General features: G+C 38.4%; 2 protein-coding genes across 3 annotated transcripts; both read right to left on the bottom strand.

Annotated features, from left to right (window-relative positions):
* Window positions 1-2,178: 2,178 nt before the first annotated feature.
* On the bottom strand, window positions 2,179-5,359 carry LOC124381391 (CD209 antigen-like protein E). Its single transcript, XM_046842991.1, has 5 exons — window positions 5,146-5,359; window positions 3,769-3,963; window positions 2,726-2,859; window positions 2,538-2,647; window positions 2,179-2,342 (listed from the first exon to the last, which is right to left on the bottom strand). Exons 1-5 carry the CDS (start codon window positions 5,294-5,296, stop codon window positions 2,201-2,203), a joined length of 732 nt encoding a protein of 243 aa, XP_046698947.1. The 5' UTR covers window positions 5,297-5,359; the 3' UTR covers window positions 2,179-2,200.
* Window positions 5,360-9,237: 3,878 nt separating this feature from the next.
* Window positions 9,238-15,697, bottom strand: LOC124381385 (CD209 antigen-like protein E). 2 transcript variants are annotated; one of them, XM_046842981.1, is made up of 6 exons: window positions 15,463-15,697; window positions 15,147-15,271; window positions 11,686-11,946; window positions 9,933-10,066; window positions 9,746-9,855; window positions 9,238-9,550 (listed from the first exon to the last, which is right to left on the bottom strand). In XM_046842981.1, the coding sequence occupies exons 2-6, from the start codon at window positions 15,148-15,150 to the stop codon at window positions 9,409-9,411; spliced, it is 651 nt and encodes a 216-aa protein (XP_046698937.1). In that variant the 5' UTR covers window positions 15,151-15,271; window positions 15,463-15,697; the 3' UTR covers window positions 9,238-9,408. The 2 variants fall into 2 exon arrangements, with proteins under 2 accessions (XP_046698937.1, XP_046698936.1); XM_046842980.1 differs by lacking the exon at window positions 15,147-15,271.
* Between the last annotated feature and the right edge of the window lie 1,628 nt (window positions 15,698-17,325).

The raw sequence follows: 17,325 nt of genomic DNA on the forward strand, positions 1-17,325 counted from the left end.
CAGTATTTATACCCATTAGTGATTAAAGGAGTAACAAACAGAAGCTGCAGAGGAAATGACTGTTTATACACAATATGGCCAAGAGTACATTATACTCATATGTGGTTCTTCCCCAAACTGTTGCTGCATCGTTGCCACAGTTGTATAAATTCTATTTGTATGCTGAATCGACTACAAAATACTGCTATTTACTTATAAAGCACTAAATGATTTATCTCCCATGTATCTATCCAAGTCTTCTAACACGCTACAATCTGTCACGCTCCCTGAGATCTCAAAACTCTGGACTTCTAGTAGCTCCTAGAATAGCAAAGTCCACTAAAGGTGGTAGAACATTCTCACATTTAGCTCCTAAACTTTGGAATAGTCTTCCTGACAGTGTTCGGGGCTCAGACACACTCTCCCAGTTTAAGTACAGATTAAAGACGTATCTTTTTAGCGAGTTCTACACATAACACACTTCACATATCATAACCTTGTGCTCCAGAACATCTGATCAAATGCACATTATCAACTTGTGCTTGATAATGTGATTATCAAGCACATTATCGCTGATTATCGCATTAACGCTGATTCCTCTACACTGCTTCTCGTTCTCTCCCCATCCCAAGGCATCCTGAGGTTGCTCCAGCCCCAATCACGTCCCACCTTATAAAGATTGTGGACCTTGAAAGAAGTAGACGCCGACCCCACAAACATCCCGAACCATCTAGAGACGTACCAGTGCTAATTGGATCCCACTTTATGTGGAGTTTGGACACTGGACCTCTTTGAGTGTTTGAAGGGTCTGGCATGGAGAAGCTGGTGTTGGATCTGTGATTCACCTTAACTATTAAAATTCTGTAAAGCTGCTTTGAGACAATGTCTGTTGTGAAAAGTGCTATAAAAATAAACTTGACTGGACTGTAGCATTAAAGTTTCCCTTCCTTCTTTATTGTTCTCTTTTGCACATTGTACAGTGTATCACATTATTCTGTAAGTTTACTGTTGGAGTTTGTTGTGTTTTGTGTATCTGTCTTACACTGTCTTGTGTTGTCTGTTTGCACACAATGCACTTTATGTGGTGGGAACAATTTACTTTAGTAATTAGCTGTGTTCTGTATGTAGCTCTGTGTTCTGTATGTAGCTCTATGTGGTGTGATGTAGCTCTCTGTTGTGTGGTGTAGCTCTGTGTTTTGTATGTAGCTCTATGTTGTGTGATGTAGCTCTATGTTGTGTGATGTAGCTCTATGTTGTGTGATGTAGCTCTATGTTGTGTGATATAACTACTTTTGGTGTTGACTCAGCTGGTGTTAGCCCTTGTTATTTTTAGCATTGCTGCTGTTAGCCTTGTTGTTGCAAACCTTGGTGTTGTTAGCCTTGCTGCTGTTAGCCCTGTCATTAGCCTTGATGTTGCTAGCCTTGATGTTGTTAGCCCTGCTGCTGCTAACCCTCCTGTTGATAGCCTTGTTGTTGCTAGCCATGCTGCTGTTAGCCCAGCGTCTGCTATTCTTATTGTTGTTAGGCTTGTTGCTGTTAGCCTTGCTGAAGTCTAGCCTTGCTGCTGTTTGGCTTGATGTTGTTAGCCCTGCTGCTGTTTGCCTCGGTGCTATTGGCCCTGCTGTTGTTAGCCTTGCTATTGTAAGACTTGATGCTTTTAGCCCTACTGCTGTTAGCCCTGCTTTTGCTGGCCCTACTGCTGTTAGCATTGTTATTGCTAACACTTCTGCTGCTAGCCTTGCTTCTGTTAGCCCTGCTGCAGTTAACCTTGTTGTTGCTAATCTTGGTGTTGTTAGGCTAGCTGGTGTTAGCCCTTGCTGTTGTTAGCCTTTTTGCTACTAGCCCATGTCTTGTTAGCCCTGCTGCTGTTAGCCTTGCTGAAGGCTAGCCTTGGTGTTCTAAGCATTGCTGTTAGCCTTGTTGTTGCTAACCTTGGTGTTGTTAGCCTTGCTGGTGTTAGCTCTGCTGTTGTTGGCCTTGTTGCTGTTAGCCAAGATGTTGTTAGCGGTACTGCTGTTGTTAGCACTGCTGCTGCTACTGTTAGCATTGCTGTTGATGTTAGCATTGCTGCTGCTGTTACTACGGTTAGACCTGCTGTTGTTAGCATTGCTGCTGTTGTTAGCATTGCTGCTGTTGTTAGCATTGCTGCTGCTGTTAGCCCTGTTGTGATCTAGTAGTTAAACAGTTATTGTTGCTACACTCCCGTTTTCACCTTTTCACTTCAGGAAGAAACATTTTTCTCACAGATCCAGTTTAGTTTTTCAGAGCAGTTCTTGTCATTCCAGATGATGCTGTTTGAAGATTTGTAAATTTCACCACAATTCTCTTTTTCTTTACCACCCGGTTCCCCCTGACCCCAGTCCCTGAAACCCACAGAATCAGAATCAGATCAGTGTTCAGTTTCCTTCAATTCCACACATTTAACTCAAACATTTCAGTCTCTGTTTACTGATATGTACATTAGAACAATATAAAATATAAGAGTATAATAGAGAATAATCTTTATTAAGATTATTTTTATTTTATTGCTTCATAAAAATAGAGAAATAATTTCTTACTTGAAGGTCAGTGGTGAAGCGTCCACCCATTTCCACTCTCCCTCTTTATCTTTGTCACTCAGACCAATCCAAACCCCACTGTTACTGCTGATGTGTTTACTGATGAACTCCTGCAAACAACAGCACAAATTACACCTCTCTCTCTCTCTCTCTCTCTCTCTCTCTCTCTCTCTCTCTCTCTCTCACACCTGTTCCTCTCTGCTGTTGATGATCATCAGATCTGCTCCTTCGTCCCTGCAGTTCTGTCTGCTCTCCTCCCAGCTCTTATAATCATTAGAGACGTAGTAAAAACTGGAGCTGAAACTGATCCACTTCCATTTACCTGTAGAGAGAAATGGAGAGAATTTAAAACACAGTTTATAAACTAATGTTTCTGTAAATCCACAATTTCTAATTCACAACATAAGCAATATAATATGATAAAGTATTTAATATGCATGAAATCACCATTTATGGATTTTAAATTGATAATGGGGTAATTATTAGTTTCATATTTAATATTAATATTAAAAAAATCACTCAAATGAGAACATACATTATATAAATATTTACTGAATGTTTACTGCATCCAGAATTTATTTTCTCTTTTTGTTTGTCAGTGTAAATATGTGGTGTTTCTGCAGCACTACAGCTGTACTTTTATAAAACCTGATAACAGGAAATAGTTGTTTATTTCTCTCTTTAGACTCTGACTGGATAAATAAAAACTGCAGATTCACTCTAAACAGAATTCTGTAGATAATAATGACTTATGTAGATATTTATGTTTTAGACACTGTGTGTTAGACATGTCCAGGGTACATCTATTATATCCAGGAGGAAGGGAAGGTTTAGTCATTGGGAGTTAATGTTGAGGTGATCAGTAATTAATCAGGTGTTATTAATAAACAGTCATAGCTATTAGTTCTCCAGGAGAAACATAAAACTCATTAAGACTCAGTAATCACTGTTTAGTTCATAGTGAACTACTACAAGTATAATACAAGAACTTTTCCGTCATTATTTCTTCCTCTGCAGTCAGCTATGAGTTATGGAACAGAATCATTAAATCTTTTCAGTGTTAAAAAGATCAATGTTAATGTCATTTTAAGACCTTTGAGACAAAATATGGTGGAACATGTGAGAGGATGTGAGTTAAAGGTTTTATCCCCATTTTCAAGACAGAACTGAATTTTCACTGAGAGAACTCAACTGTTGAGCAGAAAATTCAAGAGTAAATGTATCTACTTACACAAATCTCTCTCTCTCTGTAACTGGTCTCTCTCTGTAGTCAGGTTGTTGTATCTGGTCTGTAATTGGTCTCTCTCTTTAGTCAGGTTGTTGAATTTGATCCACAGCACAATGGAGACCACAAACAGGAGGACACACAGCAGCACCACACACACTACAGTCAGTCTCTTACACCTGCCCCATGCAGTGTCTCCTCCTAGAGGTAAATGGACATAAAGACAAATAAACATAACAAAATTATCAGTAGTGAAATTTATTTACTGATTATAAATCTGATTAAAATAGTTCATTTCACATTTTATTGATACTGGGTGAATTCAAATTTCTAATAATAAAAAGCACGCACTACATCAGCTAAGGCTTTTTTATCAGCTCTGAGCAGATACTGTGTTTAGATACTGTGAATAACCATCACACTCCTCTCGTAAATCACCAGATGAGAATGTGCTGATCAAAGGAAACAGTGTCAATGATATACAAATAATACCCAATGAAGGTAGAAAGAAATGTACAGCAGTCTCCCCAAAGCTCCGCCACACCAGTTTAACCAGTTCAGTGTGAAGATTTAATTCATCATATGCAGGATTTCATCTGTACAGTTTCCTGTTCGTTATTTCAGGCATATGCTTTCTACACAGTTACAGGAGGTTTTTAATTATCCACATAATGTTGTCTGTGGAGTTAAATAACCTGAGAAATGTGTGATGCATAAAATGTTTTAGAGTTTAAACCACTGTTAAATCTGCATAAAATGGATGTGCACTCATAAAGAAGAGGTTCTTTGAGGTTCTCTATAGCATTGGTTGGGGTTCGCAACCCCCACTAGGGTTCGTTGAAAATTTTCAAGGGGTTGCCAAGCGCACTCTTGATATGATTTATTTCACTTAATTTATTCATTTCATTTGACATAGACCAATAAATATTAAAATAACACAATAAATAATTATTGTTGTGTTTTAAAAAAAGGTAATTTTTTTGTTTTAACTGATGATACAACTTGAATAAACTTTCTTTTGGCTTCTCCCATCAGGGGTCGCCACAGCGGATCATCCGCATGTTTGATTTGGCACATGTTTTTACACTGGATGCCCTTCCTAACACAACCCTCCCCATTTATCCGGGCTTGAGACCGGCACTAAGACTGCACAGGTTTGTGCAAACCTAATGGCTGGGGTCAGTTCCCTGACCGGGGATCGAACCCGGGACGAAGCGGTGAGAGCGGTATAGACCACTATACCACAGGAACTGTATTGCTTTCAGGATGTTAAGGATAACAGCAACAGTTACGCATTAATTATACACAGGGACGAGTGCATGAATTGCTAAACCCATAGTCAGATACTGACCAAATGTTAGGAATCAAACAAACATTTTGTACCTCTGTGTTGTGCTTGTAGGCATCTCTCTGCTTCCCCTCTTTCTGCATCAGCATCTTCCTCCTGTGTGTTGGGGTCTTGATCCTTTAAAGCATCTACACTCTCATAGATATCCACCACCATCTCCACTCGCTCAGAAGAACGCTGAAGCATCTTTAATTTATAAAACTCTCTAAACCAAGAAGTGTCTGTGTCTCTGTGTGGACTTGACAGACAGCTGCATTATTGTACTCTGTGTGCATGAATTAAATTGCTGCTGTCCGTGAATGCAGTTAGAGGAAGTTACACATCAGAGGAGGGACATCAGTGGCTTCTTGTGGTCAAAGTGTGAAAACATTCAAGCAGCAATTTTCATGCATAACAGTCACATAAATACCGAAATAACATTGTTGTTCATATTTTTCTTTCTCATAACACCACAAAACAAAGCTATTAGGCTTTAAATTAATGCTTTTAAAGTTAATTTATATGTTTATTATAGTTTGAATCCAGTCTTATAAATTAGTCTACATATTCTTGCAATTAGTTGTATTTATATTTTTAGAGGTTTTATTCAGCTTTACTGTGAGGTTGAACGACACCCAGCCAAGTGGCAGAGGTCTGAATTAGTATTAGCCCCTGCTCTCCTTCATAGAAAGAAAGAAAAATGTTCACACCTACAACGAAATAGATCACATCTACGGTGCACACACATGGGAACCCACTCAAAAATGGTTGCAGGACTTTGAGAGTGAAAAATGAGAGGCCGCAAAGAAAATGACTTTTTGAACACCATATGGCCAAAGTTAAGTGGACACATGACTATAATGGAACATCAGACTTTATAACAGAGCATAAGTGAGTTGTGGTCAAGGCAAATTTTACACTTACCAGTGATGGTCTTGTTAAAATATAACATACCAAAAAATATTGTTGTCATTTCACAGTTAACACAGTTAGTCATTTGAATTAGTTAACATGTTGATGCAGTAGATCTGAAATTATTTGTATGCGTTGTGATTTCTCAGTATCATGGTGTCAGAATTATGTGTAATGTAAACTGGCCTGCAAGCTCTTACACCATGTCACATCATTCTTCATGTGAATCCAATTCACAACATTTTCACATAGCCTTCCCCATCACAGCAGTGGCTAATGGAAAATGTGGTCCAGTCTTGTGGCAGTGGAGGTGCGGCCAAGTGCCGGTTTGTGAATAGAGTAAGAGAGTTAGAGGAAACAACAACAAAGAAGTGATAAAAATCATGTACCTCTTGAAGATCTAATTAATCTGTGTTCTTTGTTTCAGTGAGCATGAGGGGAAAAGAGCAGAGAGAGAGAGAGAGAGAGAGAGAGAGCTGTGTGTGTGTGTGGTCTGTCACTAGGCTTTGAATTTTACACGTCAGGTGTAGGTGAGGTGTGTGCACAGGAATATCCAGGAATATCTGCTAGTGGCCATCTCTATTCATTTTGAGGAAAAAAAGAATAAAATTAAGGTGGCGTTTAGTCCCCACCTTTAGTCCTGGCTAATTCTCTGCATTTCAGCTTTTATTAAGGGGAAGGTGCATGAATGGGTTCTGCCTTAAAGTTAAGCTAATATTCCCCTCAGGAGCAAAAATGAGATGAAACGTAAACTGTAAGCCTGCCTCTAGTGGTGAAGTATGGAAATACAACTGAATAGAAATCCTTTCTTACACTTCATATGCCTTCAACTAGGCGAGAAAAATCGATGCTCAATGAATCAAGTCACACATTGTGCTCTTCTTCCTCAGTATGTTGTGGCTGATTTCCTCTCAACTCATAAAGTATATTCCATAATTATGTGTTGTGTTTTTATGATTTTTGTTTTTATTGCTGTACTCTATCGAATATCTAAACTGGCATCTGCTTCTTCTCCAATACATAACACAAAGTGAGATCTAAATACAGTGGAACCCGGTTATGTCGATGTCCTAGGGGGTCGCCAAAAAGCATTGAGGTAACCGATGATCGAGATAAACGAAAATCAAAATGGCGGCAATATATTAACGTGCTTAAAATTTCTTTATGTACATGATGTGCGTTAATAAATAAGAATGTGCATGCACGTGTTTTTGAAGGGGTTTTTTACACAACAGCGTTGCCGTGATTTGTTTGATGAAGGCATGTTATAAAAATACATACAGTACATGTTTATCTGTCAGGACTCCACCTGCCACGCCCCCTTCGGCCCCCTTCAGCGTGCCAGGTGCTTTCTCGGCCGCTTTCTCTGAAGCTCCGCTTCAATCGCGCACATATGGTGCTCGTGGCTTTCGCCTCCCGTTCATCGCATAACATTTAACAACAAAAGGCATATGTGCACTAACTAACAGCAGAGATTCACCAGTTGTCAGGAATCCACCTGCCACGCCTCCTTCAGAGGCTGTCATTGCCTCCGCGCGCTAACAAGCTCGCAGCGCAAATCATGCACAGCTGAAGCGCGTTACTCACTCACTCCCGGCTCCCATACTAACCGCTCTCTCACCCACACTCGGGGTCCGTTATTATATGTGTTCATGCGTGGGCGTGTGTATGCTGCACCCGCTACATACCGTCTCCTCCCGGACTCCTCGCTCACTCCACGGCTGCGTTTTCCTTCCCCAGCGCACCTCGGACTTTCGACGCTTCCCCGTCGCTTCCTCTGCGCCGCGCTTCCTCGATAACGCACCGTTGATGTTATTATTGGACTGCCGTTTGCCGGATTATCCCGATCTACGCGGGTATTTTGTGTTGGCTCTGCCTTTGTTAAATAAAGTTTCTGTTTGCCGTTAGTCCGGCTTCCGCCTCCGCACCACGCCTAACACCAGTATACAATACAACACCTGTAGCAGCTGTAAGACTTGATTATTCCGCCACTTTCGCGAGTTCTTCTGCGGCTGCACCGAGATAACCGACGTTAAATGGCAAATTTTTCCCCCCTTGTGTTAGAGATATTAGGGTTCGGCGACATAACCGATAAAAAATGCTTAGAAAAAGCGAGAATTTGGCGGTTCCACTTCAAAAACGTCGACTTAATAGGGTTGTTGAGATAACCGAGGGCGAGATAACCGGGTTCCACTGTAATAGATTATATTTTTGCTGTTCAGGAAGCCCTCCTGTAAAGGATACACGTTATAGGAACAGTGGAGGAGAGTTCTGGTTAGAGTCACTCAGGAAAATGTTTTGCCTAGGGTCAGGCCTCCTGAACCATAACCATAACAATCTCTCACCCTTCCTCCCCTGTTGAGGACATCAATGACTCTGCCTCCCTGTCCAGCTAAGAACATCTGCCTCCATCCTCTATTGAGGCCTGGCTAAGAACAATGGTTTCTCCTTATGTTAGACAGAAGACATGACAACCCCCTTTGACCTCATGGAGAACCTCACTCTCCCCTTTTGCCTTCCTCTACCTGCCTTAAACTTTCAATTCCCCTTGTAAGTTTTGCATTGATTGTTAATCCACTTTAATGCTCTGCTACAAATATTACACTGACCATCAGTGCTCCTACAGGCCAAGCAATGGACAGCACCCCACAGGGAATCATACAAAGTGACAGACATCTTTTTTGTTGGCTGCCAAAACCTACCAGATAAAACTATTGTGCAAGAACGGTGGGGCTCTGTAAGAATCATGCTATAAAATACACTGGACTACGTTTCACCTAAGGCACTGCACTGCGCCACCTGATTTCTATGTAGAACTCATTAGTACTTGGATAACGCCTCACCTTTCCCAGCATTCATTGTCTCATGTTTGTCGTCCATGGCTGCCTTTATTCACATTCGTGTCCAAGTTCAGGTTCTTGTATTCCATACATTTGTGGTTTGTTTTCATGTCTTTTGTATGGATGTTTGAAATCTTTTAAAATATTATTTGCACTTGCATTTGCCTTCATCTCCATATCATAACACATGGCAGGCTGATCGCTTTCAGTTTTTATTTAAACTTCACAAGAAAAAAGAAGCTCTTGATGGAACGACTTTAACCAATAGCAGGAAATAATGTTTCACAAATGTATCATTACATGTAACTATAAATGGATAATGATGTCTTTTTTTTTAACAAATATGGTAATTGTGTAAAACATCAGCTTTTTAATATAAGAATGTAGTGCAACAAATACTTTATACAGATTTATTACATTTTACATTAAACATACAAAGACATGAACAGTTTCTCAGTTTCTGCACACTGAGAAAAGAAGAACGGACACTGAGACACAACTCTCATTAAAATACTGTCTCTTATATTGTATATCATTGGCTCATGTTGTATAAAAGCACTTTTCACTTCAGGGTGAAACATGTTGCTCACAGATCCAGTTTCGTTTTTCAGAGCATTGCTTGTCATTCCACACGATGCTGTTTGAAGTTTTGTAAACCTCTACACAATTCTCTTTCTCTTTACCATTTGGTTCCCACTGACCCCAGAACCTGAAACCCATAGAAGTAGAATCAGAATCAGATCAGTGTTCAGTTTCCTTCAATTCCACACATTTAACAAAATTTATTCACTCTGTTTACTGATATGTAAGAATATAAGAATATGAATAAGTATAATCGAGAATATTCGGTATTAAGATCATTTTAATTAAATTTAATTATAAAAATAGAGAAATAAATTCTTACTTGATGGTCAGTGGTGAAGCGTCCACCCATTTCCACTCTCCCTCTTTATCTCTGTCACTCAGACCAATCCAAACCGGTCCATTACTGCTGATGTGTTTACTGATGGCGTCCTGCAAACAACACAACAAATGACTCTCTCTCTCTCTCTCTCTCTCTCTCTCTCTCTCTCTCTCTCTCTCTCTCTCACCTGTTCATCTCTGCTGTTTATGATGTTCAGATCTGCTCCTTTGTCCCTGCAATCTTGTCTGCTCTCTTCCCAGCTCTTCTTCTCATTAGAGACATAATAAAAACTGGATTTGAAACTGAAACACCCCTGTTTACCTGTGAAAAGAAATGGAGAGAAATAAAATAACACATTTGGCAAGCACAAAAACCATTTAAACACAGAGAACATAATTGTGAAAAATTATTTAATTAAACATTTTTTTGTCATTTAAAATATGGAGAGCATGTGGCATTGCTGCAGCACTACAGCTGTACTTTTGTAAAACCTGATAACAGGCTGTAGATGTATATTGCTCTCTTTACACTCTTTAGACTAAATAAATCCCTCATTCACACTTGTGGGGGATATTTAGCACTTAACTAGGGGAAAAATGAGCAAACAACAGGATCCTAGTCCCACCATCCAATGATTTTGCTTATCGTTTAATATGTAAATGCTCAAGATGTGGTGAGGTGTGCTTCAGGATTTATTTTATACACGGCAGCAACCTGAAGTATGTTTGAGTACAGAAATCCCAGGAAGTAAATATAACCCACCCTCCACAGATCTAACAGGATAGGTAAGACAATAAGTGAGTTACTTTAGTATACATTTTTATAATCAGGAAGACTCCTTAAGAACAGCAGTTATAAAAATATAGTCATAATTCCACAGTCTGAAGCTATTTCAGATCATTACCTTATTTCCTTTAAAATCTGCCTATTGCATCAGTACCTCGCCACATTACCGTGTCACCCTCATCGAAAATAACAAGCATAATCCTAGATTTTTATTCAGTACCGTAGCAAAATGAACAGGAAATAAAAGCACTGCACTAACATGCACACCATCTATAGGTAGTAATGATTTCATGAACTTTTTCAATAATAAAACTTAACATTTTCAGGCAAACAAATCCAGACAAGTTTCTTCAAACAGATAAATCCAGAAGTGCAAGAGTACTTGCCAAAATTTGACCACATCACCTCTGTTTTATTCAGTTAACACTGGCTCCCAATTAAATCTCGCAGTGATTGCAAAATATGCCGACTTAACTGTCTCATGCCACAGTATCTGAGTAAACTTCTGTACCATTATGATCATCCGTGCCTACTTAGATCAAAAAGTGCAGGTTATTTGTTGGTACCTCAAATAATGAATACTACCGCAGGGGTATTACTCACATCCACAGTCTTACCTAGCTCAGGTGCTACATGCCTCACCAACATGGTGGCACCTGTGTCGAAAATTAAAATAAAGGTTTTTCATATAATAGCACCTGTAGATCCCCTACTGTAAAGAGACATTTATGTTTTTTAAACGCTGGGAGTTAGACATGACCAGTTACCATCTTTTCTCTCTGGGAGAAAGGCAGGGTTTAGTCATTGGGAATTAATGTTGAGGTGATCAATGATTAATCAGGTGTTATTAATAATCAGTCATAGCTATTAGTTCTCCAAGAGAAATGAAGACTCATTAAGACTCAGTAATCACTACTTATAGTGAACTAATACATGCACACTTACTAAGTAATTAATAGTTAGTAGTTGATAGTTGGTAGTAAGCTAAGTGTTAATTAACAGATATTCCTTCATCCTTTAATACTTTTTGCATAATAAGTAATAAATAAGAGAACATTATTGTGAAATGTAACCACAATTACTTTGATTCTCATCAGTCTAAGACCTTAGTGAAAATTTCAACATGGCACTGGATTTCCAGAAAATCTACTTACATAAATTACAAAGATTCTTTAGGTATTTATCACTCTCCCTCTGTAATTGGTCTCTCTCTGTTTTCAAGGTGTTGTAACTGGTCTGTAACTGGTTTCTCTCTTTAGTCAGATTGTCATAACTGGTTTGTAGCTGGTTGTTTTCTGTAGCCACTTTGTTGAATTTGATCCACATTACAGTGGAGACCACAAACAGGGAAACACACAGCAACACCACACAAACTGCAGTCAGTTTGTTACAACTGCTCCATGCAGTGTCTCCTCCTAGAGGTAAATAGACACAAATACACATATAATTATATCATTTGTTTTATTGATTTAAATTTATGGGTTTGTGTTGTCTTATTTACCTTTTTACATTCAGTATTAATTGGTGGTATACTTAGATGGCAGTATATACTTTTTTTTAAACAGTTTTATAGATCGTATGCTTGGTCCATGACTTAAACTATTATAAGGATATGTTTTTGATGGAGACTATAAAGCACATCTGTAATTTGCACTTGTTTAAATCATCTACCAAATGTCATGAACATGTTTTTTTTTTTTTTTTAACTACAGAAATCCATGCAAATGTTATAAGCTAAAGTCAAACTTTCATGGCTGGGGTAAAACACAAGCAGCTACCAAAAACAAAAGCAAGATTTATAATTGTAATAAGAAAAGGCAGAAAGGTTCAAACCAGTGTGTAAAGAAAGGATAGTTCCCACTTCCATCTCTGTGTTACTTTTAACAGAGCTTACACTCTCACAAATATCAACCAGCAGCTCCACTCTCTGTACTCAGATGCAGATCCATCACTTGCCCCAGCATGACACACTTACTTGACAACTTTCTTTAGGCACAAATGCCAGGTTAGTTCTGAATGTATTTAAGTACTTGGGGCAGCATGCATGAGGACTCTATTGACAAAACGTGTGGCTCAATCCCCATTTTTGCTGTTGTCAGAGCAAGTAACAAAGATGTCTTTAAGGAAAGACGATTTAAAATATTATTTCATTAGAAAGGGTGCAATGTGACCACCTTCAGTACCATGGACAGATCCCCAGGCAGGCACAGTGGTAGAAATCAGGGGTCTTTAACCTATTTCAGGTCAAGGACCTCTTAGATAGACATAGAGTGGGGACCCCCTAATACAAGATGGGTCAAACATAGCCACTGATATTAATAGAAACCAATCATATAATGCTAGTTACCCAAGATAATTAGAACCATGTTGTTTTTGTTGTACATGCATCATTGTCTGTATATTTTTCAAATATTTTCAAATCTTTAAAAAAGATTTTTGCATCATAACAAATGTTTATTTTGCAGTTAAAATCGCAATTTATTAAGTTGTTCACATTTGTCTTTTATTTTACTAGATTTGCAGTTTCATACATTTTCTTTTAATATCAGGTGAATTATTATTCATGTACACGAACTTCAGCTTTAAGTTTAGTAGAAATTTAATGAAATAATTATAATATTTTGTCTTTAATGTTCGTACCATGTTGATTTTTTTTTACAAAAATTATTTGTAATTCAACATTAATTAGGGGACCCTTCTGCAGTACCAACGCGGACCCTCTAGGGGTCGCGGACTCCCGTTTTAAGACACATAGTATTGATGTCGTGTGTAACCACTTTGTTTTTCTTATAAATTGACAGATGAGAGGATGCTGATTTATAGTCAACCTGAATTAGCATGTACAAAAAACACAACTGGCCATTTCTTGACAGATCTACAGCAGCGTACTCAAATCTGTGCCACACCAGGAAAATAATTGAATATTTAATTTTTGGTACAGGACTTTTTTCTGGACAGTAGGTCTGCTTACCTATTTATTATTTTTCAAAGATATTTGCTGCACAGTGACCGGAGGGTTACTGTGCTCAACATAATCAGCTTCAAATCAAATCACTTTTTAATTCTTTCTCCTCTGTATCGCTTAACAAATTAACACCAAGAGTACCAGCAACCACTAAACTGTTCTTACGAAGGTCAATATCTTCAATGGTAGAGGGCATCTGTGTATTACATTTTAGATAACAAATTTTAAACAGATTTGTTGTTGAGTGCATTTGCTTTATGCAGTGGTGGACAGTAACGAAGCAAATGTAATTCGTTGCTGTACTTTAGTAGCTTTTTCACGTATCTGTATTTTACTTAAATATTTCTATTTGGGGAGACTTTACTTTAACTTCACTACATTTCAAAGTCAAATATATTACATTTATGCTCAACTCCATTTTCAGAATCAGTCGTTACTTTTTGTTTATGAGTGAATGAAAACTTAACTGGTGGAGCACAAAGCAAGCCACCAATCATAGTAGAGCCCCTGCTCTGTTTGAAACATGTTTTCAGTTGCTCCTTGGAAGTGGCGGATTTAGGCATAGGCAAAATTGGCAGCCATCCGGGATGACATCTTGCCAGGGGGTGGCATTACTTTTTCCATAGTTTTTGGTACATTAGGTGACTCCATCAGTTCCATTCAGGGTTTAAAATGAAATGCAGTGGATCTTTTTTCCCTCAACTGTAACTCAGTCTCCCCTCAACTCTAACCTTTTCTCTGGATGTAGTTGAGAAAAAGGCACTATAAGGACAACCAGCTGGATTACACAGTGTGACCTGGGCAGGTTTGGGCACAAGCAAATGATGCACAGACTATGCTATAGAGAGAAATCAGCACATTGTCAACCTATTAATTTCTTACACACATTGGAAATGCAACATTAATAATGTGTGATCACAAATGCAAATTTCACTTAATTCTTAACCATATAGCTGGTTTGAATGAGTGAGGTACATAAATCTTATTGGCTGCAAAGCCCTAGGGTTCAACCGTTTAGGGCAAGCCTGAGGGTTTCCTACCACTCATGTACACCATGCTACCACTGTAAAAATAAAGCTTTTATCTTTATTCACTCACCTTTTGTTTTCTAACATTAAAAAGAACTGATAACAAAACATTGTGGATTAAAGTTACAGAAGTGGAACTTGTTGTTTAAGGATAAAGACAATGTAATGAAAATGGCTTGTGTTAAAACTCATTTTGTTTGGAGAATTTGCACTTATCAGATATACAGTAATTGGTACACAGGTAATAATTGTATCATTTTTACAGCAGATGTACACTACTGTGCATATTACACTGTAAATAAAGTGTAATATGCCTGTAACTTCTTGCATTCTTATTCATTCATGTTAACACTAAAATTAAATGTATCAAATCGCTTTTTAATTACCACCAAGAGTACCAGCAACCACCAAACTGGTCTTACGAAGGTCAATATCATCAACGGCCTGTAGAGGGCATCTGTGTATTAAATTATAGATCACTGAGGTTTTGAACAGATTTGATGTTGAGTGCAGATTTTTTTAGGGACTCAATATGTATGCACCCAACACCCAGCATTTACGGTGATATTTAAACATGAAATCCCCCTCAGAAATGTGAACTGCTCTAAGAAAATGTTCTTACTCATCCAGTGACCGTAGCTGAAGCAGAGAGGAGCTTGAATCTAGTCAATGGGGGAGACGTTGGTCATGGCAGTTTAATCACCGGGTGTCAATCAAGTGAGAACAGCCATTGCCAGTTGTTGGTATCTACTAAGCACGAACATACAGTTCAGCATCAGTTCAACAGCAAGCAGAACATTTGGAAAGGAATAAATTATGAAAAAAAAAGGATTGCCAGCAACTGTTAAGCCTAAAAATTATGCTTAGGGGAGGAAAGTGAGAAAGTCGTTTTCCAGAGTAAAATCACAAACAAATGTTAGCAAGATAACTTTCTGTACCTCTGTGTTGTGCCGGTATTGGTTTCTCTACATTCCCCCTTCCTGCATCAGCATCTATTTTCACTGCGTTGGGATCATGACTCCTAAAATCATCTGCACTCTCATAGATATCCACCACCATCTCCACTCGCCCTGAAGAATGCTGAAGCATCTTTAATCTATAAAAAGCTCACTAAAGTATTGAAATGACGGTGTCTCTGCATGGACGTGACTGTCAGGCTTCACTTCTGTCATTTCTGTAAGGTGAATTCAATGTGCTGTTGCCAGTAAAGGAAGTCAGAGGAAGTTACATCAGTGGAGGAACATCGCAGGCTTTTGTGGTTAAACTGTGAAGACATTTGTGCTGCAATTACTCCTCATACCACTAATGTTCATGGTAAAGTCCAGCAGTTATGTAAATAACAACATAACATTGTTGCATTATACTGATGTAGCTATTGCACTTTCACTTATTGCTTTGAAAACGTATTTAAATATTTATGTATAAATATGTATAAAAATATAAATGTTCCTGCAGTACGTCTGGAATTAACTGTAGATTTATTTAATCAGAAGCTTTAATGCTGCTTTGCTGTGAGGTCTCATGCCATAAATGCCACTGGTCTAAAATTAGCGGTAACTTCTGTTCTCTTTCCGAGAAAGGAAGAAAAGGTTCACGCCAATAAATATTTAGTACACACACTGTCTCACACATTGTCTTACACATACACACCCACACAAACACACACTCAAAGGTATGCAATAAGAGCATTACATTTATTTAAAATTTACTTAAGTTCTCTCTCATTAAGAAAGTCTTCAGGACATAGGGTTTTGTGCTTTGTGGATTTTACAACATAGGTAATAAGGTTTTTATTAACTTCAAAGGACTGAAAAAAGAGAGACTGCAGAGGAAATGATTTGCCCAACTTCGTGTTCTTAGCTTTAGAGTTTGCATTTACAATGATGGGTAAAACCAAGCCACTGTGAAATACACTCTTTAAGTAACTCCTATTCAAACAGATTTTCACAAAATTGAACCTCTGCAGCACTTTTAACTTGGTTTATATCCAGTAGGGAATGAGTGAAAGTTTGTATTTTGGCACATTGAATAATATGTAATGCCCTATGGGATTGTGTGCACCCCGCTCTGTTTTTCTGTGTCTAATCAATGATGGACATGCTGGGGAAATACATCCTTATTTACATTCAATTATATCCTGACCAAGCTCATGTGCTCCATGTTCTCCAGGCCACCTTATACAACACCATTTGTACATCAAGGATGAAATGTGAGTTCCATCAGCACACATTTCACCCATCAGTCACAGACTGGCCAGCACCCAAGAAGGTTAAGGACCTGCAGTGATTAATTGGCTTTACCACTTCCTATTGGTGGTTCATTTGAATCCCTGCAGCTGAGAAACTACATAGAAAACCTAGACTAGCTAAAAGTAGTATTTATCACAGCTTCCAACACTTTAATGCTTTGTGGCCCTCCATCCAGGTGGACACTTTTAAGATAGAAAACAGCTATGAAGTCTACACAAATATATTTGAGCTTCTGCAGTTTGTTACATATGTGGTTTGTGAGCTTTTACTAGTGCTCTCTGACTATCTAATCAATGGAGGTGAAATTGCTGAACTTATTGTACGTCTGCTAGATGGCCCTGGTGTCACCAACTCAAAATCTGATCGGTAAAAGCAACAGCTCTATAGTGTGGCTATTTTTATAAAAAAAAAAAAAATAAATAAAAACTTGGGGTAATCATGAGTCTGACCTAAGATTGTGAATAACCAGATTCTAGCTGGGGAGAGTATACATTCTGATCTAACTGAAACACTCAATTCTTTCTCATGTGCGCTTCCATACCCATAGACTTG

This window comes from Silurus meridionalis, chromosome 28 (assembly GCF_014805685.1).
Source record: "Silurus meridionalis isolate SWU-2019-XX chromosome 28, ASM1480568v1, whole genome shotgun sequence".
NCBI classification, from domain to species: Eukaryota; Metazoa; Chordata; class Actinopteri; order Siluriformes; family Siluridae; genus Silurus; species Silurus meridionalis.